The sequence below is a fragment of the Phoxinus phoxinus genome (genome assembly GCF_949152265.1).
Source record: "Phoxinus phoxinus genome assembly, chromosome: 25".
In the NCBI taxonomy this organism is placed as follows: Eukaryota; Metazoa; Chordata; class Actinopteri; order Cypriniformes; family Leuciscidae; genus Phoxinus; species Phoxinus phoxinus.
In genome coordinates this window covers 9,466,541-9,491,879 of record NC_136900.1, presented here as the reverse complement: position 1 = coordinate 9,491,879, position 25,339 = coordinate 9,466,541, and the positions used below count along the sequence as shown (strand labels likewise).

Sequence of the window (25,339 nt, the reverse complement as noted above, 5' to 3'; positions counted from 1 at the left end):
AGGAGGACAATGGGCCAGATGAGCAGATTATTTAATATATGTTGTTGTCACTAACAGAAATAATTAAGGTTTCATTCACAGATGATAGTAGCTCAATTCCAGGAAGGTTTCTGGGATGGTTCTAACAAAGAACCAGTGACTGTGCATTGTAATCTCAGAAGAGGCTCAGAAGAGGCTTGTGCATTGATCAGCAAAATGACATTTGAGTCCATGTCTCAACTTAAAATACACCAACAAGCCTCAACCCCCTCGACAACAGAAAGTGAGGGATCAATGATCTTCCCTTGCAAATGAGAGGAAACAACCCATTACAACAACTCACAAAGATCAACATGAATGGAAAAAGGAGACAAACTTGACCAGAATCACAGGAATGAAAAGTTGCAGAATGTGGGAGATTCACAAGGAGTTGTGCAAAGAAGAGAATCAACAGAGTGAAAGAGATGAGTACAAGTTCAGACAATACTCAACATCAACCAAACTTTTCTAAAAATGTAATGTTAAAGCCCTTGAATATTTAGTAGCAACCTAATAATAACCCCACCAGAGAAGAAAAAAAATTATTGAAGAGAGAAAATGTATGGTATGATGATAAAATGAATGTTAACGACTAATTCAAGAAATTTACATAGCATAATGGGAATTAAGACAATTCATAAAGGAAAATATATAAAAAAATAGAACTAAAAGAAATTTTAAAATAGATTTAAAAAAAAGGGTACTCCAATGCAACTTAAAATTACAATTTAAGGCTACAATTGAAATTAAAACAAGTATTAAGACTGGCTATTAACAAATATTCGATTTTAATTTTAAATCATAAGATTATGTTATGATTCAATATGCTATTGACTAAATAAAATATTAAGTAGTGCTAATAGAATGACAAATTCAATTGGAAGTTATTCGAATTCAATAACAAACAGGCTCTTAAGAACAATTTATGGTACCAGAGGAGGGTCAAAAAGATATTTGACATTCACATGAAGGACAGATTGTTACACCAACATCACTTTTGAATATTTTCAATCCAGATGCGCCTGGTTTTGACCAGTACGCAAGGGGGGAATTATGAGAGATTAAGGAAAAGGAGAGATTAAGAATGTGAAATTTGTAAAGAGAGATTAAGAATGTGAAATTTGTAAAATTTGTGCCAAAAAACAGTTAAGAAAGGAACAGCGACACAAATAGCCAAGAAGGACTATTAAAACGCTTGATAATGGATTATGTGGACATTATATAGACGGGTAAAGGCAATGATATTAGCAGAGGAAGGGCAGATGCAGAAATGAGATTTCTAACAGAGAAGTATTCCTTAGATTTGAAATGCTATCAGAAATAAATTCAGATAATGGGTTAGCAAGTTATTCCAAGAATATTGAAGATTAAAATGAATTGTATACGAACACTTAAATTGCACACAAGGAAGTTAATAATAATTAAGTTATAATGCTTTATGTTTTAAATGGTTGATATAAAAATTATGGATTTAGATTTACAGAAAAAGAGAAATGTAGGCCTACATATATTCAATATGTAAGGTAGTAGAAAAGTTATTTTCTAGAGTTATTTGTTCTAATTGTCTAATGAGTTTATTGAATGACTTTTATGAGGTAAATGTAACATTGCTCTAAAGCTTTCTTAGTTTGAGTGATTACATGGGATATAACTAGATTATTCATGAGTTTATTTAGAAATTAGTAGAAAGGAAGAAAAGGTATTCAGTTAAGAACCGCTTGAACTGAGGAGCTCCAATGAGGAGCTATAACGCAAGATTAAAAATGTCTAAATGGTATTTATTGTTACATTTTGGTAATAAAACTGAATTTAAAATATGAAACTTTATAACGAAGCACAAAGCGATTTAAAGGATAAAAGGTGCACTACAATGTTCTGTTCGTTCATCAACTAAAAATGATTGACTAAAAGATTGATTCTTCGAATTTAATAATTGATATTCCTTCATAAAAAGAAGCAAGTGAAAATTAGAAAAATAGGTATTTAACCCAGCCCTATTTTAAATCAAAATTCATATGGATCACGAAAAATAAAAACGCAGAATGAATAAATTATTTATTATAAATCAGCAGAGATTTACTGTAAAGCTTTGTCTGCATTAGGAGGAAAACAATTACATGAGAAAAGTAGAAGGACTTATGTTTGAAGATCAGTGTTGCACGTTTACCAAATAATACTGCGCAGGGAGGAACATTTAGCGAATACAGGATTAAGTAAAAAAAGTTTAAGAGCAAAAAGTTAAGAAAAACTTGATTTGAAGTATAAACATGGTTTGCTAAATTAGGAATGTTTTCTGAAGTTGCAATATTGAAAGGTGGTTATTATTCTGTTGTGTACTTCCCATAGTAAGATCATTAGTTGTTAAAATCACTGTTAAACAAATGGAAATGCTGAAATATCAAGATAATGAAAATTAATTTTAAAGGGCAACCAAATCATATATTATTAAGATTGGGCTTATAAACCAAATTTAAATGTACAAAAATTGGATGTTGATTCAAGTACCTCAAATAAAGATGAAGAAGATGATTGATGAGCCAGACCCTGGGAGTCTGGGTCGAAGAGGATATCTACACCGCAAGAATACTTTTAAATGTATAAGGGATTTTTATGTTTGACATACTCTACTGTGACAATAACAGGCAATGCTGAACCAACTTTATCCACACACTTTTTGTTTTATTAGGGAGAATTCGAAGTCTTTTACTCTCTCCATTGAAAGAAAAAAGAAAATACAACTGAAAGAAAGAAAATGTATGGAGAGAGATGTTTGGCTCGAATGCTCCTCCGAGTGTGGTTACATAATCTAGTCATTGGAAAAGAGACTGGGTGACTTGATTTAGTCACTATAAGTAGCATAAGTGAGGGGGCTGGATTTTGAAACTACACTCTGGAAAAGGATACTAAAAGTGGGGCTTAGATAAGCCCCAGAGGAGGGAATGTTGAAGATTTTATTATTTAGGAAATAAGTAATTCAGCTATATATTTGTACACCATTATTTCCCTGTGTGTGTCTTTGGTTTGACTTTTGGGGGGCTTACAGAATGGTCAGAATGCTGATGCAGCAGATGATTCTATTTAAGTGTGTCACATGGTGCAAGACCCTATCTATAGGATGTATGACCATTTTTGGAGGCACTGTATGCATATATGTGAAAAGCTAACCGATGTTCGGGAGTCATCTCCTGCGGGGAGTGATCTCCTGCAGGACCTCCCGCAGGGAGGTTGCTCGGCTTTGTTTTGTTAAATAAAGTCTACAATATTTCTGGCATCAAAGATCTCTGAGAAGTGATTTCATAAAAAGATTGAAACCACAACACTACTTGGCTATTTTTTCTTAAACTTTTAAGTTAAATTTCTGTCTAAAAGTAAAAAAACGTCTGCCTACTCTATTTTAAAACCCATAGAGTTTGAGTACCGGAGTAACTACTGCATTTCTGCTGTTACATACATCATTATCCTGAGATACCGTGTTACTAAATACCGGCACATGTCTAATGTCAAAAGACCCAAAGGCACACTTAAATCTTGCCTTTGCAGTTTCTATGCGTGTCTGTGCCCCAATCCCACAATGCATCATGTAATCCATACTGCCCGATCTGTCCATCACGAAAATAAACTCTCCTTGTGTTGCCAGTGATGACATCCCTTCCTCTGGGAATTCTGGGTACAAACTTATCATGACCACTGGGTCCCTCATCAGAGAGCCTGAAATAGAGAGAGAGAGAGTCAGTGAAACCTTGATCACTCAATCCCATAATGCCAGTGATCTGCAGGTCCGACCTGATGGGGCAGTGGCCACTCCTGCCTCCACTATAGCAGAGGGCTGATGGGGATCCTGATAGTACAGAAACAGCTCGACGTCCTTATCAAACATGTGACCAGGACTCAGATTCACCTACACACAAAAAACACATGCATAACACTGCTGTGCTTACACATCCAGATAAACACATGAAGACACACACAGTACCGTAGCCTGAGTGTGATCCGAGTGCAGGAACACTAGAGGATCCAGAGTGCAGTTGGACTCTATTTTGGAGATGGGCTTTGGAGAGCTCACATGGACACTGAGAGTCAGCGTGTAGGGAACAGCTCCACATACTGATGAAATCTCTGAGACTATACCAGCTTCTGAACCTGACACACACACACACACACACACACACACACACACACACACACACACACACACACACACACACACACACACACACACACACACACACACACACAGTGTGTTAGAATCAGCTTCTCTCTGCTAATAAAGTGTGTGTAGCAGCTGCTGTACCTGCTGGTGTGTATCGGGGGTTGAGTACAGCCGGCAGACAGAAGCGCAGCGAGTGGTCGGCCTGCACATCGAGCTCGGTGACGTAGATGATGGTGACGGCAGCGTTCTGACCCGGCGACAGACACCCGACACTTAGTCCGAACACATCAGGACTCTCTGCGCTCTCTTCCAGCAGAAACGCCTGCTGACCCGAACTCACAGCGTCATCATACCGATCCCTCGCCTGCAAGACACAATTTTGTTACGTGGTGCAAAAAATATGCAAATGAATGTCCAGCAGACTTATATTTGGACTCACGGTTTCTCTGTCTTGCACCTCTGCCACAATCTCCTGCTCTCCGATCTTGGCACTGAAGTGGCAGACAGCAGCATCAGCGGGCAGCGGGAACACGAACAAGGCCTCCAGGGGGCGCTCTTCCTCATTCACATACAGCAGAGTGGAGGAGACTGTGGAGACATGATCCTGAACACGAACCTCCACTGAGATGCTCTTCAGAGGCACTGAGTCACACAAACCAACAGAACAACATCACAAATAAACCTTTACAGCAGAACATAAACCTCAAATAAAACAGAGCATCTTAAATACACCTAAAATACAGCAGAACAACATCACATCTCTCTGAGAGATAAATAAAGGGTTTAATAGACTCCATCCCCATAAATAACAGAATAAAAATACTCGATAAAATAGAAAAACCTAAATTCGGTTAAAATCGACGGTTATTCACTGTAAATATAGTTTGCCGTTTCAAATTCAGATTTCTATTGGCAACAAATCCGCAGTGCGCTGTTGTAGACATGTATGCACATAATTCTTCATTATTTGTGAATTCTGGTGACGCGGTTGCCTGGTCACTAGTTAGATTAGAAGACTGAAACCAGTGTCATCTTGACCTGTACAGTGTGATTTGTGGTTGTTTTTTCCCGCAGCTTTTGTCCGTCAACGCCTTAAATCCACTAGTCAGGATTCAGGAATGTGAAAAAGGCGTTATTCATTTTTATAATTTCCAATAAACACACAAAAACAATCAGAGCAACATATAAGTGTTAAGTTAGGAAACGGGTAACTTAACCCGTTTAATCCCAAATTTTTTCTTGCAATTTGAATACATGCATTTTACTCCTTAGACCTCCCTAACACACAAACTTTATGCCCTTATTGATTTTATTTTGGTTAAGTTAGTGAAATATTAGGTTTTATACTCGGTCACAATAGTGACCGGTGGGAAACACCATAGTCAGAATTCATACAAATTCTTCAATTAGGCCTATTTACGCAACACATTCCAAGACATCCATAACCTCGCTTTGTCATTTCACGAAGGAGGTTTAGTGAGATGAAAAGGTTTTCAGGGACAAAGTTACACCCTGGATGAACTTCCGCTTGTTCGGCTAAACCTCTATGGGCTAGCGTAGACCAAGGACTACACTTGGGCCCTGCCTATAGGCCAGTTTCAGGGAGATGTGTGTGCACTGATTCAGTGCACTAAAGATGGGCTGTACATGTGTGGCGCACACAAATTGGTTCTCATGAACATCTGCCTCATCCTCCAGATGTTTCACCTCTGCATCGCCATTCAATAATCTACCTGGCAAATAGGCCGTTTCACCCTGTTACTCCCTATCTGATCCATCACTATCAAGCACTTTTAAATGCCTCTGTTTGCTGCACACAGCACTTGGGGGGGTCACGTACGTCTAGAAGGTCCAACACATCTGATAGTTTTAAACTGTGTAATAATAAACAATTGATAACTAGGATTAACAGCCAAAACCTGTGTTTTCAACTGAAACACTGTGTTATACTACCGGTCACAATTGTGACCGTTAACAAATTTACGTGTCTTACGAGCAAAATATATATGCAGGAGTATAATTCTCAAAATATATCAGTAGTAGACCCTTTAAAGAATATATGTACAAAATTTGATAGTTCTATCTGTTAATTAAGATGTTTTATATACTACTTTTTGTAGTAGTGTGAGGAAGACATCTTCTTCTAGATGTGCAAGCAGGAAATAAACTGATCTAGTCATGTGACCTTTCACACCAGTCACATGACATTTATACATTTTAATCAAAACAATCAATTTTTTCTTTTAAACGTTGAATTTCTTGCCCAAAGCCAATAACAACACTTTAAGAGCTTCCAGAAATAAGAAAAAAATATGCGGTCACAATTGTGACCGGTGGGATTAAACGGGTTAACAGTCAAAGTAAACAGGTGAATTCATACCTAGCTCGTTTTTCTCAGTCACAAGACCGCAGTTCATCATTCTCACGCTGCGTTAGAGGAAATGACGGTTTTACTTCCAATCGAAAGTGAAACAAACAACGAACCTAAATCTTCACAGACCGACTCATTTATGCGAGTAAATCTTACGTTTTTTAACGTTTCTAATTTTCGGCAAGTATACGTCTCTGCGGAACAACAAGAAGGTGTTTCCCAATTATTGGGCGTTTTCAAACCGGACGTATTCGGAAGCCCTTTCAGAAGCGGAAATGCGTTATTATTTCTCGTTTTTTCTTGATTTTTACTATTAGCCTGTCGCGACAACATTTATGTCAAAATATGTGTATAAAATACAGGCTACAGTACCTATTTTCTTAAAAAAGGAATTCTTTCATAAACCAAATTTCCCGTTCGTATGTCAGATATAGCCGATGACCGATCTTGATAAATTTATGACATAAAAACACATTAATAATACAGTATATCAAGTTTCATTGCATGAAGATATGACAACTAAAAGTCACACTAACTGTGAAAGAAAGAAAGAAAGAAAGAAAGAAAGAAAGAAAGAAAGAAAGAAAGAAAGAGAGAGAAGAAAGAAAGAACACCTTGGTGGGAATTTCTCCAGCAAAAGGACAGGCCACCATCTTCTTATACTTGGGTATGTCTGACTATAGTTGGAAAAAGCACAAGTTTATCAAAACAATTCTTAAACGTACAGAATGTTTTTTAATGAGCTTGGAAAACCCACCTCTGAAAAGTCAAATGTTCCCCCCAAGATGACAGAGTATTACTGCAACATGAATTATGTATTAATAGCTGCACATGGGTTTAATTCTGACATGGCACCTGCAGAATCAATAGTAGCCATTGATCATTAGAATGAAGACTCCACAGCTGCAAGACATCTCTTGTCGAGTTATATCCTAGATAGAAGTAAATTACATATGATATCATTTTTAACTAGTACCACTAAATTCCTAATTCATTAAATTTTTCAATCACATTTGGTGTAAAATGAAACATACCCCAAGGTCCTCCTCAGAATAGAATTCTGTCCATGTCTGCAAGGTAGCGCTGTGGTTGAGGCTCCTGTCCTCTCCATTGAATTGTGATGTGCTGAATAGACAACAAATTCATCCATTTTAATTTTTAAAAAGTTTCCTCCTCTGTACATAATCATTTTACATTTTATCATTCATCCATTATGTTAGTCTATAGGTTTGACTACACATGTGAGGTATTAATGCCTGCACTGATATAATGAAGAGTGTTGAACATTGACTAGTGAGCTGATCTCACTGCTAAAAAAGGTCAAATCATGTTTCTATTTAAATCTAGTGGTCTGCAGAGGTTTCTGTTAGGGTTATGTTTAGGGGTGCATAATGGGTTATGAGATATAATATAAATAACAGAAAAATTATAAATATTACATTAAAATTTATATTAAAAATAATAAAATTAACAAGCAATGCTTTTTCAGCTTTTCTGTGGAGCTTTTCTTGTTTTCTTACAGCGCACCTCACACTCAAACACCATTTCATATGAAGGGAGTGGGTTCTGGACTGAATGAAAACGTCATTTATCCAAAATACTATAGTTTTTAATAATTTTTTAATTAGATACAATTTGCAGTTAGATCCTGTGGACATAAATGGCATCTACTCGGTGGAATAGCCTATTAACATTTGTTTACAACTATTGTTTTCTAGTCTGACAAGCTAACTATTTTGTTTATATTAGAATACGCCGACAGGAAAAAATTAAGCAAACTACCACTATCAACACTAAAGTAACAAACTTATGCACCAAAAAGTTAGCGAATGTTGGCTAATAGGCTAATGGTTAGCGAATAGCGATAGATTGTAAGTGGCAGACCTCTTGGAGCTTTTCCTGTCTAACTTAATCATGTTGCAAGCAAATTTAAACAAACTAATTTTTTATATATTTTATAATGTCATAATTTCACATTTAATCTCCAAATTAATGTAGAAACAACAAAGACAGTATATTTTAAATATTTGTCTAAAAGGTAGGAAATATACAGAAATTTTATAAAGTTATCAAACAGTCTGCACTGCATAAATGTTAAATTATACATAGATGAATCATTATTAAAGTTACAAATGTTCTTTTGTCAAGAGCAGTGAGTGTTTTTCTCTGTTCCCTGTGTTCTTTGATTAAAGGTGAACTAAGTAACTTTTTTACCTTAACTGATCAACTTCGGAGTCACTGGAATGGTTATATTACTTATTTTGGGTTGAATGGTGGTGGTTTCGCACCCCCCTGGTGCCCGTGAGCGGAAAAACAGCGTTTGCAACTTTGGGCCGGCGGCCCGCCGCAGTAGTATATTCCTGCACAACCGGAGGCTGCAGTTTTAGGACCCCAGTTTTAGGACCGCAGTTTTAGGACCCTAGTTTTTTGTGACAGCGCCACCTACCGAACTGGATGATATAGCGGCGGCTGCTGTTTCAGGACCGCTTTTCTAGGATCCAGGTGGTTTAGTTTGTACATAGTATCAAGATCCACCTTGATCCTAAGTCTCATTAGAAAATATATATATGTTTTAACAAATAAGATTAGGCCTATGGAATAGAATAGCTCCTGCAGCAGGTGGATTAGAGCAAGTAGCATCAAGCTACACGATACAATTTAAAAGATTAATATTAAACTTTTACTTAAAGCTCACTTTAAACCACCATCGAGTAAGATAGGATATTTGTACCATATTCCGGTTGCGGTTTAAAATGGTTTTAAGTCATAAAAAGATGTTGAAATATGGTATAATACAGCAATTTATATGCAACTAATGGCTACACCTTGCTTGGCAATAATGAAAATACCCAAAATTGCACGAAAATCACACACAAACCACATATACTCGAAATCGTGCATTTATTAGCTTCTTGTTTCAGGTGAAGAGATGTGTCTTAGCTTTGTTATCACGGATAACAGGACCGCGTCATGCAGAAGGGCAGGATTATTGTCACGTTGAACCACGTGAGATGATTGACAGCTGTACAGCGAATGAGACTTGCGTACATTACTGACGCAAATCAGGAAGAGGAGACCCAGATCTCTCTGTGTTCGCTGTTTGAGTTTTATCATAAACACTATCGAGTCTTAAATCTTTCTAATGATGCTCAGTTTGTCCAGATAAAATAAGTAAGAGTGTGATGTTTTAACGAGTAATGAATGTTGAACAACAATCTGTTAATAACAATGTGATCTGTTATCTTTGCCGCGAAAGGGGTTAAATTTGTGTTTTTGGTAATCCAGTTCTGTAGGTGGCGCTGTCACAATAAACTAGGGTCCTAAAACTGCGGTCCTAAAACTGGGGTCCTGAAACTGCAGCCTCCCGTTGTGCAGGAATACCCTTCTCGCCCGCCGGCCTCTTCGTCTGGAAGTATCGTGTGATCCCAAGTCTCGCGAGGTAAAGAATTGCTTTACTGCAAAAATAAATCTGCTATAATGCTGTCATGCGCTCCCTCACGCTGTCCCGAATGAAGACGACGTTGCAAAGAGTTTCCCATCTGCTTTGATGTCGTTGATCTACTAAGCCTCTAGTGTCTGAGAATAGCCAGCGAGTTTATAACAGTTGTTGTCAAATATCTATTCCGAAGCTGCGGGGGGAGCTCTAGAGAGAAACCTCCGAGCAAAACGCGAGGATACAACAAAGAAATCCCGATCTTACTGAGGGCTGCTTTAACTTTACTGATAGAAAGATTTTTTGGCTACTGTGTCTTTAAGAGCAGCCGCTGCTGACAGAGAGAGACGCACGCGGATCTCACACGCGCATCATTCTCTCACAACTCTTCTTTATGTTCATTTAAAACTATTTAACTAATTTAAGAGTGCTGCTCAGTCTGCTCTTATGAGGATAGGCTACTCGACAAAACGGACATTTTTGCAGAATTGCGTGTTAGTTCGGTCAACTTCAAGCCGAAAGAGAACTCGATTCTGGCGCTCAATTTGTCTTTGCGTGAATGGTTTAAAAGCATTTGCAAGAATACAAGCGCATCATATAATGTAACGCCAGCCAAAGGATGACAGAAAAAACGGATGGTGCGTTAATTACGTGAAATATTGACCACGGAGTCTTCTCCTCCCATTTCTACCAGTGATCGCTTTATTCAACTTCCCGCGTCGATCTGCGCACGTCAACAGCGCTACTGAGTTGTAGCAGAGCCCGTCTACGGAGAGCCTGTTCACTCCCTATTAAGTCCTATTGTACCGAATTTTGGTTGTAGTTCCACCAAAGTTCCACTGGGGGCGATCACCCCCGAGTGCAAAATGAATGGGAGTCTATGGGGCTAGACGGCTAAATTTGTCCCTTTCAGCCGATTGCCGTTGAGAAATCTCAGATTTGATTGTAGGTTTGGCAAGGTCAACATGGGTTATAGATCGAAAATTGAATGAACGAGTACTTATGTCCTTTCGATTTCTTACAGGTTGAGTTGTTGTTGCCCATAACACGCTAGCATTCTGCTAATGAACGCTGATTGGTCAGTGAAGGACTGGTTACGACCAGAGATACCGCTTGATGGCATCGTGGTATCTGAAGCGGGAACAGAATGTATTCTAGCAGAAACTCTTCTAGCACGTGTGTTTACCTGTGTCAGCTGTGCTGGCGATGCCTCGAGAGAAAATAAAGTGCAGAGCGCGAAAGCACCACAGTGACTGAAGGATTGCCGTAAAGCAGTATCTCTGGTCGTACGATGTGTATGACGTCATTGACATTTTGAAAGACTTTTTAAAGCAAATAAGTGACTCTAAAAAATCTAACACCCAGCAATGTGCAATTTCTTTGCATCTCCTTTCGAATACAACATTCAAATTACTAGACAAAAAATTATATCTTGAGAAAAGTGGATTTTGAGGGGTATAGCTCCATAGACCTCCATTCATTCTGCACTCGTCCTGTGAGCGCCCTCATATGGAATCAGAGTGAAACTGCAACCAGTCAGAAGCCGGAAGTGTAGCGAGAGTGAACCTTCTCCCCTTATTAGACATTCTCTGGTTGTAGGTTGAGCTTACAAATGGGTTGAAATGTGTATGATGTGTTGATTGCGCGAGTAGGATGGGTTTCATACAAGATCTGACAACTGGGCAACCTTGGAATAATATATTGATGTGATTATTCATATAACAACGTTTGGGAACACAAATTACGGGAGTTTCACGGGAGAAAGGACAAAACGGGAGGGGGGCGGGAGATGGGTGTGAAATACGGGAGAGTCCCGGTGAAAACGGGAGTGTTGACAGGTATGAACTACACACAGCGCTAATAAGAGATCCAGTAAAGAAAGCATTTGAATTTGCCACAGAAGTAATAACATCGCTGCGAGATCTAGAGAGAAACATTCACAACGGATCAAACAGCGCGTGCCGTGAATGAACCATGGATTGTTGGATTGTTCCGATTTTCCTAGAAGCCATTGTTGGTTGAGAAAAGCAACCATTTCAGTTATTTAGAGTCAAGATCTATTACAGAACAGTCATTAAACTAGAAAACCAACCATCCACTGGGTGTCTGACTCTGGGTGTGAAAAATCTCCTCGATTATCGGGCCTGACGATTCTATTCGTGAGCTCTCAGCCAATGATGCACTGAAGCTACACAAGGACCGCCTTCCTCATTTCCATGTTACACATGTTACACATGGAAATGTAAAAATAAATGAATCAATAAATAAATAAATACATGTGGAAATAAATTAATACATAAATAAATAAATCTAAACAATAAATGTAAGAATAAATAGCCTATATAAAAATAAATAAATAACGAATAAATACAAGTTAAAACGATTTTTTAAATGTATAAAAGCAGAAAATAATACATTAAGGGGAATAACAAAAATATTTTTAATATAAAAATAAATTTGATTAAAAATGAGTCATATTTATTTTATCAAGTCGTTTATTCCTTTATTTATTTTCCTATTATCACATTTATTTATCTATTTATCACATTTATTTATCTATTTATTAATTTATCTATTCATTTATTTATTTTTAATTTCTGCAGGTTTGGTCCTCCATAGTAAAACGCCTACCCAGCTGGAAAACGCCCCCAAATTGAGGCACGCCTTTTGTTGCTCCGCAGAGACCTCATACTCATTTTCGGAGACAGTGGGGCATGAATATTCACGAGTTTCGTGTTAAAGCGCCACTGAAAATATTAGTGCACGCTCCTCGGATCACAGAACCTGTTTTCGGTAACGTAATTGTGTTTCAGCGTCGAATGAAGTTGAGCTTCTTCTCTGGTTTATGTATGCTCAATAGTGTCGTAATTTAACGATTACAGCCACTGATTTGTCAGTGGCCTCGCTAGTAAATGAGCCAACAGCCATAGAGTTTGTTTTAATTATTCTTCTGTTTTGCTTTGATCTTTTAAAATTTAATTTGATAATTTTCTTGAATGTTTCTGTGGTGGTTCTCATTTGGTAGCCGGAGTAACTTCAACCAGACATTAGTATTAAATCCCAATGAGAAATGTTTGTCTTTGACATGCATCAATTAATGCATGTAAACCTTCATCTTTTTCCACAAAACACACAATTCTCTATATGGGGATTTGATGAAATTAGCAACCCTGCAGCACCTTCACACGCTTACCACAACACCTCAAATGTTAAAATTGAAATTACAAGTGGTTAAATTGATCAACATGCAAACGAGTAAAACTGAAAATATTAGTGCCTGCTCCTCAAATCACAACTGTTTAATGGATTATTTCAAAATGGTAATAAAAGTGTCAATGTTAAGCATAAACTGCAACCGTTTACATGTTTAAAACAATGCATAGTTTGTGTTATATGATAAATTGTCTCTTTTCTGATACCAGGCATTCAGATAAATAAATAACGGCAGACCAAACATGAGCAAATAACCTATGCTATTACTACTATTACTTGGCTAATACACTAAGATGTTGAAATGTTGAAAATAATACAGAACCAACAGGACTCGTCTTTTTAAAACACTTTTTTTTTTTATCTCAAAACCGCAAGAACAGAACAGAACAGTTTTTATGTGTGACCTGATCCAGTTAAATGAGTATATCTTGGGGGAGAATTATATAAGAAGAAAGCCAAAACTATTTTTACTTTGGTACATAAAACTCAAATGATCTTGCAGGTCACTCACATATATTTTTACAAATTGGTGTTGATTTGAACAAATTAAATGGATTAAACCTTAAGGAAACAAGTAACGGAAAAACAGTGAATGAAACTGTAACAGTTCTTTTGTCTTCTGACGCACAGGAAGTAGAAACACTGACGTCTTCAGATTCCCAGAGTGTCTTTGGTCACCTGACATCCGTGCAGGACGTTACCCACACATACACACTCGGACAGATCGCCCACTGAAACACACACACACACACACACATCATCAGTGTGTGTCAGAACTGAAGAGATTTGCTGAAGCGTCTCTTGATGTACGCTGAGTGAGTGAATGTTGTCTGGAATGGAGATCTCACCTTTCTGAGAGCGGATCCATGACGCTGCCTTCATGGCCACAAACTGCCACTCGACCCGCTGGTCTATTTTACAGCCGTATAACCAGATCAGAGCCAGGAGAGTGGCCCATACTGACCCCTCCACCTGTGTACAGACCATCATACACTGCATTAGTTACTGGACACAATCATCACTGTCTTATTATTCATCACATCTCTCACCTGTGCTGGTTTCTGATTGGTCAGCTCATCCTCTGTCTTCCCAAACGCATCAGCCAATGTGACGTCCAGATCCCAGCAGCCCGACGCCTTTTGGAGAGAAACCAGCTGGAGTAACGGGTCTGCAGTTGAACACACATATAGAGAAAGATAAGTTATATGTGCATTCAGTAACAAGTCCTTCTGGGGATCAGGTTCTAATATATTAATATAATAAATATAAAAAAATTATACAAATATATTTAACACACACACGTTCTTACCCAAGTTGTGAGACCAACGTCGCTTACCTAAAAGACAAACTCATTTCAAGATGCATATACTGAATATATACCGTTATGCGATGGAAACATTCTAACATTATAATTGTATACGTTCTGAACAAATGTAATTGCTGCTTGGCATGAAAGTGTGTAGCCACAATGCTAACATACTGTGGGTGGTTTCTTACCAGCTCCCAGACGAACACCCTACATCTGATAGCTTAGAAAATAACAGCACACCTCACCTCAACAAGCCACATGAGTTTAAGGGATTTGTTCATGTCTGTAGCACAAATGGTTCGACACAAGCATTCTGTGCTCTTGCTGAGTGTGGTGTGGTTCTGTAGTAGCAGCTGGACTGCGCTTCAATCTCGTTCTTCTATTCACTGTGTCTCATTAGGTATTTTTTTATAAATAAACACATTAAATGTACAGTCTTGATAATATGAAGAACTAAATTAAATAAAGCAATAATTAAATGTACAAATTTCACAAAACTAATACTACATTGGGGTGCCATTTACCCAGCCGTGACGTAGACTTGACCCGTGACTGTGCGTCTACAGGAAGAGAAACCAAAGGTCAGGACAGATTCAGATCTGGAGAAACATCTAAGAACAGACACATCCAAAAGAACTAACAAACAAGAAAAGCTTTGCAATAGGGATGGATTGATATGGTCATTTTTGACTAAAATGTTTTTTAGTATAATCCTAAATGCAGAGGCCAGTATTTGTTTTTCAAATGTCAATGAATCCATAAAAAAAGCTGTTTTCACCATTCCATCATTTCCAGTCAATGTTACAGAATGGACGCAAGTAGAAAGTTGTGACTTGTTTTAGCAAACAACACAAATACATTCTCACAGGCACAAAGAGATTGAAGAGAATCACTTACCACATCCATCCTAAAACAGAAAAAAAATAAATAATTACATTGCAAACTGAGAATTGATATGAAAAGCCTTTAAAATCCTTGCTGTCATTTAAAAACAAAAAAACACTGATCCATACACATTCAGAGCACAAAAACACATGAGATATGATTTCTCTTACCCCGGAAGGCTCCTCATCACTTTCCTAAAAAACACATTTATTTCACATCTTAAAGGCAACATGGAACTTTCTAAACACATTTCCAAAACTTAATTTGAAATGTATAAGGAGAAAACATCACATGTCCTGTAGTAAATAGTCAACAGGCAGTCAAAATTATTCATACTCACAAGGGCTGCAACAACGAATCGATAAAAATAGAATCGAATTTCATTATCGATTCGTTGTGTCGTGCGACGTGGATATATTTGAGTATATATAAAAAAAAATTTAGTTGAGCGCGGAGCAGAGCTATGAGGCGCCGGATTGGACAAAAGCGAAGCAACTCTGCGCGCGAGAGAGGCCGAGTGTGTCTGCGCGCGAGAGAGGCCGAGTGTGTCTGCGCGCGAGAGAGGCCGAGTGTGTCTGCGCGCGAGAGAGGCCGAGTGTGTCTGCGCGCGAGAGAGGCCGAGTGTGTCTGCGCGCGAGAGAGGCCGAGTGTGTCTGCGCGCGAGAGAGGCCGAGTGTGTCTGCGCGCGAGAGAGGCCGAGTGTGTCTGCGCGCGAGAGAGGCCGAGTGTGTCTGCGCGCGAGAGAGGCCGAGTGTGTCTGCGCGCGAGAGAGGCCGAGTGTGTCTGCGCGCGAGAGAGGCCGAGTGTGTCTGCGCGCGAGAGAGGCCGAGTGTGTCTGCGCGCGAGAGAGGCCGAGTGTGTCTGCGCGCGAGAGAGGCCGAGTGTGTCTGCGCGCGAGAGAGGCCGAGTGTGTCTGCGCGCGAGAGAGGCCGAGTGTGTCTGCGCGCGAGAGAGGCCGAGTGTGTCTGCGCGCGAGAGAGGCCGAGTGTGTCTGCGCGCGAGAGAGGCCGAGTGTGTCTGCGCGCTAGCCTGGGTTTCCCCATACTGCCTTTGCGCAGCGCGATTTTATTCTCGCTGAAAGGCAGTCTGGAAACCATGGACCTGATTTTCGCCTCGTTTAGGGAACCAATCATAGAACGGGGAGGGAGCAGCAAGACGATGACGACATCTATGCGACACAACTAAGCAGTTTGTTTATGGATTCAACATGGCAGCAGACGCGAAGCTACCTTTTGATGCAGCCTTAGATATTGTTCTAAGTAGTTTAGAACGCAAGTTTATTTTGAAAAAAGAGCAGCTTTTGGCGTCTATACATACGTCATCTGGTATAATGGAAACGATTGGTTATGAGCTACATACAGGCGCATTTGATAGACATTCTTAGCACCCAATAAACGGCGCCGGGCATTCGTAAACCACGCCTCAAATACGAGAAAATTTGCATGTGGTTCCCAGACCCAGGTCTCAACGAGAATTGGGTCTGGCGTTAGCCAGGCTATCTGCGCGCGAGAGAGGCCGAGTGTGTCTGCGCGCGAGAGAGGCCGAGTGTGTCTGCGCGCGAGAGAGGCCGAGTGTGTCTGCGCGCGAGAGAGGCCGAGTGTAAATGGGTACTTAGTAATATATAATTACTATATAAGAGACATGGAAGTTTGATAAATGGACAACAATATAAAAAAAACATAAAAAATCCTACCACTAAATTAGCAAACTGATTTGAATCAGATAGACAGAAGATGCAAACACTTTCTTGTCTGTCCCAAGTACCATTACAAGGGGAATATTTTTTCACAATTTGCAGCACTGAATTTTTCATTCTTTACTCTAAATGACTCAGAGAAACTTCACTATATGCTCGGAAAGGATGAGCTGCAAAATACACACCATACGGGGGTGGTCAATCCATTGTATTTTTTTGTGAATGTGTGCGTCTATGAGTGTAGTGTAGAGAACAAGTTCTGACGTTTAAACAAATCCTGTTAAGTTTTCGGATTTGTATTTTTCTTTATTTTTAAAAAATTATTTATTGTTCTGATAGCTCAGGTCCCTTAAACAAAAATATACATCTTTTTGTGCACTTAAAAAAAAAAAAAACCTATATATTTGGCAGATGTAAAGCATCCATGTGTATGTTTTTTGTGTTAGTCAATTAAAAAAAAATTATATTACTATAACAGCTCAGGGATGTTCAAGGCCTGTTTGTGCACTTTCTGAAGATTTTTTTGCACTGTGAATTTGCACTGTCAGTTCTGTTTTTGAATAAAGGGTTGGGAATTAATGCTTTTTTAAATGTATTTTTTTATCCGATTAATCGGAAAAATAATCAACAGATTAATCGATTATTAAAATAATCATTAGTTGCAGCCCTAATACTCACACAATCAGAGCTCCACCGCCCACCGCCTCTTAACATTGGCCTGTTTGGAAAATGTCGAAACCCTAAAACAGAAATAGATTGCGATTATTGTATGAAATGTATAAGGGAACATTGGTTTTGAATTTATAATATGAACAGACACAGACATCCTCACAAGTTCACAATCGTCCCACTAACCGCGTGTCGGCACTCTTCTCTGCAGCAGGGGTCCTTCCACAGTCTGTCTGCTGTCTTTATTAATGGCAATGAAGGCTGTATGAACACTGCTCACTCCTGCCTGAACACTGAGCTCCACTATCTTTCTCCTGACGCTCTTCAGCCTCGCACTACTAGCCCTTTCTTTCTGCTCCAGAAAACGGATCCGGGTCCGAGCCGCCAGCCGGTGGACGGCCAACCTGCAAAAACATGGAGGAAAATTGTTGGATTTGAAAAGCAAACAGTGAATGTCAGTCCAATTGAATGTCTTTCTATGTATGTTTGTGTGTTACCCAGTTTCCTCAGTTGGTTTGAGGCAGAAGTGGAGCTGGTTTTTAACCAGTTGATCTTTAAGCCTGTATTTGACTGTCACCGTTCCCTCAGAGCCTCCTGAACTCTATGAGACAGTAAAAGATGACAGAATGAGGATTAGTAGCAAATAAAAAGCTTAAATATATGAGCTACAAGGAGTTTTCTGGCCTCTTTTCTAAGCATTTAAATATAATAGGTTGTTAAATCCGATTCTGCTTATCGATTTTCCTCATTTCGATTCCAAAAAGGTAAAAAATATTTTAAAAACTTGGATGTCATTCATATTAATTCTAAGTCTTATTGAAAAACATTTAATTGTAGCTGAATAACATGAACAAAAATGAACAGGCTTAACACTAACACAAGTAACTATTGCCTATAGTTTAAAAATACCACAGCAAAAACAACTGGAACAACTGGCCTAACTAACTAATATAAAATTCAAGCAATTTTAAAGACAAGTAAACACTCAGTAATTAAAACACAAATAAACAAATTAGCAATCACACAAATAAACACAACTGAACCAAGATACGACTGAAAAAAAAGTGAAAGAAACTGTAATCAAATGTAAAATAACACTTTTTATAAATAAAATATACATTACAAATATAGTAACAAAAGTTGTTCAGTCAAGAACAGTGAGTGAATTTTCTCTGTCTTTTGTTTGATTAACGCCATTATAGAGATTGCAGCAAGCATTTTAGACTTAAAAGCTGGACAGATCCAATATATACTGATACACGTTTAAAGGATTAGTTCACTTTTAAAGTGAAAATTCTGTCATCATATACTCACCCTTAAGTTGTTCAACTTCAAACCTGTATGAATTTATTTCCTCTGCTTAACACAAAGGAAGATATTTAGAAGAATGTCAGTAACCAGACATTTTTTTGGTTCCCATTGACTTCCATAGTAGGAAAGAAATATACTATGGAAGTCAATGGGAACCAAAAACTGTCTGGTTACTGACATTCTTCTAAATATCTTCCTTTGTGTTCAGCAGAGGAAATAAATTCATACAGTTTTGAAACAACTTAAGGGTGAGTATATGATGACAGAATTTTCATTTTAAAAGTGAACTAATCCTTTAACTTACGAGGATATATTTAAATATTGTATGAATTTGTCCATTCAAATTCAAAAAGACGTGGATGAGTACTCGTGCAACATTCAGTAAGAGAGGCGGTTTCTGTGCGCACACTTTGGATAAACAGTGTCTTCTTGCACTTCTTCAATCACATTAAAATGCGCACAGAGGAGCGGATAAGCGAAATCGAAATGCGTTTCTTATCGAATCACCGGTTCTTGGAAATTTTAAATGGTTCTCGATACCCATCCCTGTAGTCTCCTCATGACAAAAAATAGCTTTGTGTGTGAAAAAGACAAAAATTTAAGTTCTTATTCTTGTTAATCCACCACAACGCCAAATAATCAGTTTTTAAAAAAGCATATGATTAATTCAGAAATTATTCTAATTCATGCATCTAATTAACACATGAAAAATACATGCTATATCATCCTACCTCTCCTTTAAGTCGGCCGTAAATGAGTGCCCTTTGACCCTGGAAGAGCACTTTGATGGGTTGAGATAGTTTTTCTACCCTAATGCCACCTGGAAGGGTCCAGCGCATAGAGATATTAAACACAGGAGGCTGCAGCGCAAACCTGAGGGACTGCATCACCTGATATAGTTTGAAGAGAAAGAGAAACCATTGAGACATTTGACTAGGAAACATTTGAGCCTGTGAAATCCAGTGGAGAGCTTTACTTTGGGCTGCATGCGGTCGGTGCCTGTGATGAACTGAGCGTGACCAGATCCTTCCCTGGCCATTCCTGTGATGAGGGCGGTACTTGCACCCTCACCAATCCCGAATGAGAAACACCTGAACACACAATAAACTCTGTTACTGTAAGTGACGAAGAGATGAATGATGGGAAGATCAAACCCAGCAGACCTTTACCTGTGAGAGTGAACATGATGTTTCACCAGATCCAGCACCTCTTTAGTATTTCCCACCTCTCCATCAGTGAAGATGAACAGCTGAAGAGAGAACAATTTATATCAGACATGGGAAATCCTTTGGCAGCACGTTTGGACAAAATTGGAAAATCAGACATAACTGTAACCAATATCTTGCAATGGCAGCTCATCAGGCGAGGTAAGGAAGGCACAGCTTAAATAAAATTTAGGGAAAAAATCAAACAATTGACTTAATAAAATTCACAGTAATTAATTTCATGACTTCAGAACTCCATTATATTTTCACCATTGTACTCAGATAATTACTACAGAAGTCAGAACGCAGTTCATCCGTGTATGCGTGCCGAATGTGTAATGTATATGTGTAATGTCATCTAATTTTCAGTCTAATTGCTGAATTAGCAATTCAGGGATTGACTCTCAATTATGCTGCGTTCACACCAAACGCGAATATGCGTCAAAATTCGCGCCTGCCGCGTCTGGTTATTCGCGTGACCACTTTGTGTTCATTCGCGCGTCAAGAGCGGAATTGACGCGCGTAAAAAAAAAAGTTTGAAGCGAAATTTACGCGCGTCACGCGCGTCAAGAGGCGAAAGTCAGTTTCGAGACCCGCTGGCGGCCATCTTTTTACAAGATGTCTGATGAGCGATCATTTACCGAGAGAGTCACCGCACTGTATTTACTCTGGAGAGCAGAACAGCGGCGTAGGGATCATCGTCGCCGTATTTGGGTCCACCAGACCCTTCGGAGGCGAACCCAGTTTGGCGAATTTCACCATTTGCTCCAGGAGCTGTGGCTGGATGACGGCCGGTTTCAGCGGTACTTCCGCCTGTCCCGCGCCCAGTTTGATGACCTGCTGTCCCGCATCGGAGCGAGGATCACCCTCCAGGGCTAAAATTATACGTTCCTCCATTTTGAATGAATGACTCTGGGCGGGCCTGCCGCCACAACATTAAGCAGGCTCCTGATTGGTTAACGCGGCGCGAATTTGACGCAGAAGTTCAGATTTTTCAACTCGGGCGGCAGACGCGAATTCGCGTCAAACGCGTGAATGCACAAAAAGCACAATTCGCGCTTAACGCGCGTATCGCACCAAACGCGCGTATCGCGCCAAACGCTCAATTCGCGTCATTCGCGCGAACTAGACGCGCGAATGAGGCGAATTCGCGTCTACCGCGCCGCGCCAAACGCCTCATTCGCGCCGCAAGAACTCCAGACGCGCGTAAACGCGCCTTACCATTGACTTAACATTGAAATCACTCGCGCCTGACGCATATTCGCGCTTGGTGTGAACGCAGCATAAAAGTGACCAGACAACTGTTCCAAAATTGTTGTGCAAAATTATTCAACCCCCCCAAGTCAAATTTAGTTGCTAATCCTTTATTGTTTGTGACTTTAAATAAATGTTGACTAAGTTCTTACAAGCTTCCGAAACTCTCTACTGGGATTCCTTGTGTGCAAAAGCTTGTAGTTCACTGATATTCTTTGTTTCCATGCTACTACTTTCTTCAAATCTCACCGAAGATTTAAAGAAATTGATATCTGGAGACTGCGCAGGCCACTCAAAAACATTCACCGCACTGAAATGTTTTTTCCTCCAATCATCAGGCCATTTAGCAAGTCTTTGGCACTAAATTGATGTTTTTTCTCAGCTGCTCTGATCAAAAATCTTATAACATTTATTTAAATATATTCTAACTGTCTGAGCCGATACCCTTGTATAGGAAGGCTTTTGAGGTGTAATGCGGTTGTGCTTCGAGCGACCTGAGTTCGAGTCCCAGCTTGAGGACCTTTTGTGATTAAAAAGTTAAACAGCAAAACAGTAAAAATAGATGTTCAAAAAGTTGAAAGAAAAAAGAAAAAGAAAAAAAACGTATTATACAAATGCAATGCAAATATAAACAAATTAAAAGAATAAACCTGCATAAATGCCATCTCCGAGAGGGAGTGAGACTATGTAGCCTATCATATCACACAAAGTTTAAAATATTTAAATAGACATCAATTAGTAGATGTATGCATCTTAGTTGATTATTAGGCTAATCTTACAGAGCTGGTTTGGTTTCTGAGAGACGGAAATTGCAGGATAGTGTAAAACATAGATTCACACAATGTCACATCACGTACTTGAAGCGCTTCTGATGCATGCTGAGGTGTTGTTGTACCTGTCTGGGGTGGTTGGGCTTACAGCGCTGACTATAGATGTATTTTAGAGGCTCTAAAATCTCTGTGCCGCACAGGTCTGCTTGCATTCTCTTCACACTCTTCAGAGCCTCATCCAATGTGTCCTGATTGTACTCGACACTCTCACTGCAGTGAAACACACAAACACATCTCCTCATCTCCTCTCACAGATTTAAAAATCGAATATCTGAATATATATGAATGGAGATATAGTTACTAGGAAGAGAAGGCCTCAAAACGAGAGCCAAATCCAAAGATATTGAAGTAGCATCCCATGGGCAGACTCTTCAACAGTAACAGCAGAGTGTCCTGTAGAGAGACATGAAAAGGTATAGCACGTCTCATCTGAATATGTGATAACAGACCCAAATGCACATTTAAATCGTACCTTTGCACTTTCTATGCGCGTCTGTGCCCCTATCCCATGATGCATCACTTCACCCATACTGCCCGATCTGTCCATCAAGAAAATAAACTCTCCTTGTGTTGCCAGTGATGACATCACTTCCTCTGGGAATTCTGGGTACAAACTTATCATGACCACTGGGTCCCTCATCAGAGAGCCTGAAATAGAGAGAGAGAGTCAGTGAAACCTTGATCACTCAATCCCATAATGCCAGTGATCTGCAGGTCCGACCTGATGGGGCAGTGGCCACTCCTGCCTCCACTATAGCAGAGGGCTGATGGGGATCCTGATAGTACAGAAACAGCTCGACGTCCTTATCAAACATGTGACCAGGACTCAGATTCACCTACACACATAAAAACACATGCATAACACTGCTGTCCTCACACATCCAGATAAACACATGAAGACACACACAGTACCGTAGCCTGAGTGTGATCCGAGTGCAGGAACACTAGAGGATCCAGAGTGCAGTTGGACTCTAGTTTGGAGATGGGCTTTGGAGAGCTCACATGGACACTGAGAGTCAGCGTGTAGGGAACAGCTCCACATACTGATGAAATCTCTGAGACTATACCAGCTCCTGAACCTGACACACACACACACACACAGAGAAAGTGTGTTAGAATCAGCTTCTCTCCGCTAATAAAGTGTGTGTAGCAGCTGCTGTACCTGCTGGTGTGTATCGGGGGTTGAGTACAGCCGGCAGACAGAAGCGCAGCGAGTGGTCGGCCTGCACATCGAGCTCGGTGACGTAGATGATGGTGACGGCAGCGTTCTGACCCGGCGACAGACACCCGACACTTAGTCCGAACACATCAGGACTCTCTGCGCTCTCTTCCAGCAGAAACGCCTGCTGACCCGAACTCACAGCGTCATCATACCGATCCCTCGCCTGCAAGACACAATTATATTACGTGGTGCAAAGTAAAAATTATATGCAAATACGCTTCCTACAGACTTATATTTGGACTCACGGTTTCTCTGTTTTGCAGCTCAGCCACAATCTCCTGCTCTCCGATCTTGGCACTGAAGTGGCAGACAGCAGCATCAGCGGGCAGAGGGAACACGAACAAGGCCTCCAGGGGGCGCTCTTCCTCATTCACATACAGCAGAGTGGAGGAGACTGTGGAGACATGATCCTGAACACGAACCTCCACTGAGATGCTCTTCAGAGGCACTGAGTCACACAAACCAACATCACAAATACACATTATATATAGCTCTTTGATAGATAAATAAAGGGTTTTATTTAATCTATTCAACATTAATACGTAGTTGAATAAATTAGAACGTAACATGTGACAACAGGCCGCAGTTACCATTTTGAAAATGTGACAACCTGTCCCAATTGACCTATGAAAAATAAAAAATATCATCCTTTGAGAACAATCTGTCGGTTAAAATCTACATTCATCCAATATTATAGTAATAATTAAAATAAAACCCTCGCGACAAACGTCCCTGTGTGGAAAAACACCTCAGCTGTCGAACATATCAAAAACTAAAGTTTAAATACAGGTAACGTTAACAGTAAACAGTAAAAATTCATACCTGGCACATTTTTCTGAGTCACAAGACCGCGGTTCACCATTTTGACGCTCCGTTAAACGAAATTACGATTTTACTTCAAATCGAAAGAGAAGCTCAAACACCGAAACTACCTTTAAATGTGCCTCAAATCTTCAAAGATGTACTCATTTAATGAGTAAATCTGTGATTCTGAACGTTTCTAAAGCGGAAAAACGTCTGGGGAAGGTGAATTGATTTCACCGAGTAACCGCCGCTTTGCTCATGAATATTAATTACGCTAACGTTACGTCTTAGGCAGGCAGAAGTGACATCACGTGCCCGTTCAACTCTCCTCGGGTCATTTTGACCCGGCCAAAACTCATCTTTTATTTTATCTTTAAAATGAGTTAATCGGAGTACTTAACACTTTTGGCGCACTTGAACTTGAAATTCACAAAAGGAAATTGACTGGATTCGAGGAGTTTATGTTTTTGTTCTTTTTTAAAGTCAGTCAGTTACAAACAATGCAGACCACACAGATATGAAATGGTTAGACTTGAACACATCTACAATCCAGAACAACCACCCCCACCGCCCACATAAATGCTAAATAAATGGTGAAGTCATAACAGCATTTTTTTATTCTGAATTAAAATCAGCATTTTCAAATAAATATTATTCAAGGCTGTTTTGTTTTTGTTGTTGTTTTGTTTGGGTAACTTGAATTGTTACAATATCTGTATACGCTTCATTATAAGCAGAAAAAAAAACTAAAAATTGCTCAAAATTAAAACTAAAAATGCTAAAACTTTTCCCAAAAAATATTTTAGAATGTCTAAATATAGAAATACTGAAGAGAACAACTCTTTAAAGTCAGTTAAAGTAACTGACTTTAGGCCCCAAAGGAACAGTTAATTATGTTGCTCCATATAGAGCTACTGTATAAGGCCATCTAGTGGCAAGAGTCATGAAATATCATGTTATATATTGTTT

At 39.4% G+C, this 25,339-nt stretch overlaps 1 protein-coding gene across 5 annotated transcripts in view; it reads right to left on the bottom strand.

Annotated features, from left to right (window-relative positions):
• LOC306993880 (von Willebrand factor A domain-containing protein 5A-like) overlaps nucleotides 1-24,706 on the bottom strand; it is a 46,079-nt gene extending 21,373 nt beyond the window's left edge. For 2 of the 5 annotated variants that reach the window (XM_079604027.1, XM_079604029.1), the window contains exons 1-8: nucleotides 24,389-24,561; nucleotides 23,812-24,014; nucleotides 23,507-23,729; nucleotides 23,257-23,423; nucleotides 23,066-23,180; nucleotides 22,817-22,992; nucleotides 22,646-22,737; nucleotides 22,410-22,554 (exon numbers count right to left, since the gene is read on the bottom strand). In XM_079604027.1, the coding sequence (XP_079460153.1) occupies nucleotides 22,410-22,554; nucleotides 22,646-22,737; nucleotides 22,817-22,992; nucleotides 23,066-23,180; nucleotides 23,257-23,423; nucleotides 23,507-23,729; nucleotides 23,812-24,014; nucleotides 24,389-24,428 (1,161 nt within the window). In that variant the 5' untranslated portion in view covers nucleotides 24,429-24,561. Of the gene's footprint in view, nucleotides 1-3,550; nucleotides 3,727-3,801; nucleotides 3,917-3,991; nucleotides 4,159-4,309; nucleotides 4,533-4,607; nucleotides 4,811-6,548; nucleotides 6,801-13,254; nucleotides 13,917-14,033; nucleotides 14,158-14,234; nucleotides 14,354-14,494; nucleotides 14,522-15,018; nucleotides 15,055-15,266; nucleotides 15,402-15,549; nucleotides 15,574-17,753; nucleotides 17,816-17,930; nucleotides 18,149-18,241; nucleotides 18,346-19,786; nucleotides 19,946-20,031; nucleotides 20,147-20,224; nucleotides 20,305-22,409; nucleotides 22,555-22,645; nucleotides 22,738-22,816; nucleotides 22,993-23,065; nucleotides 23,181-23,256; nucleotides 23,424-23,506; nucleotides 23,730-23,811; nucleotides 24,015-24,388 lie in introns of those variants that run through there. The other 3 variants (XR_013796558.1, XM_079604030.1, XM_079604028.1) reach the window with 3 other exon arrangements.
• Nucleotides 24,707-25,339: the final 633 nt, after the last annotated feature.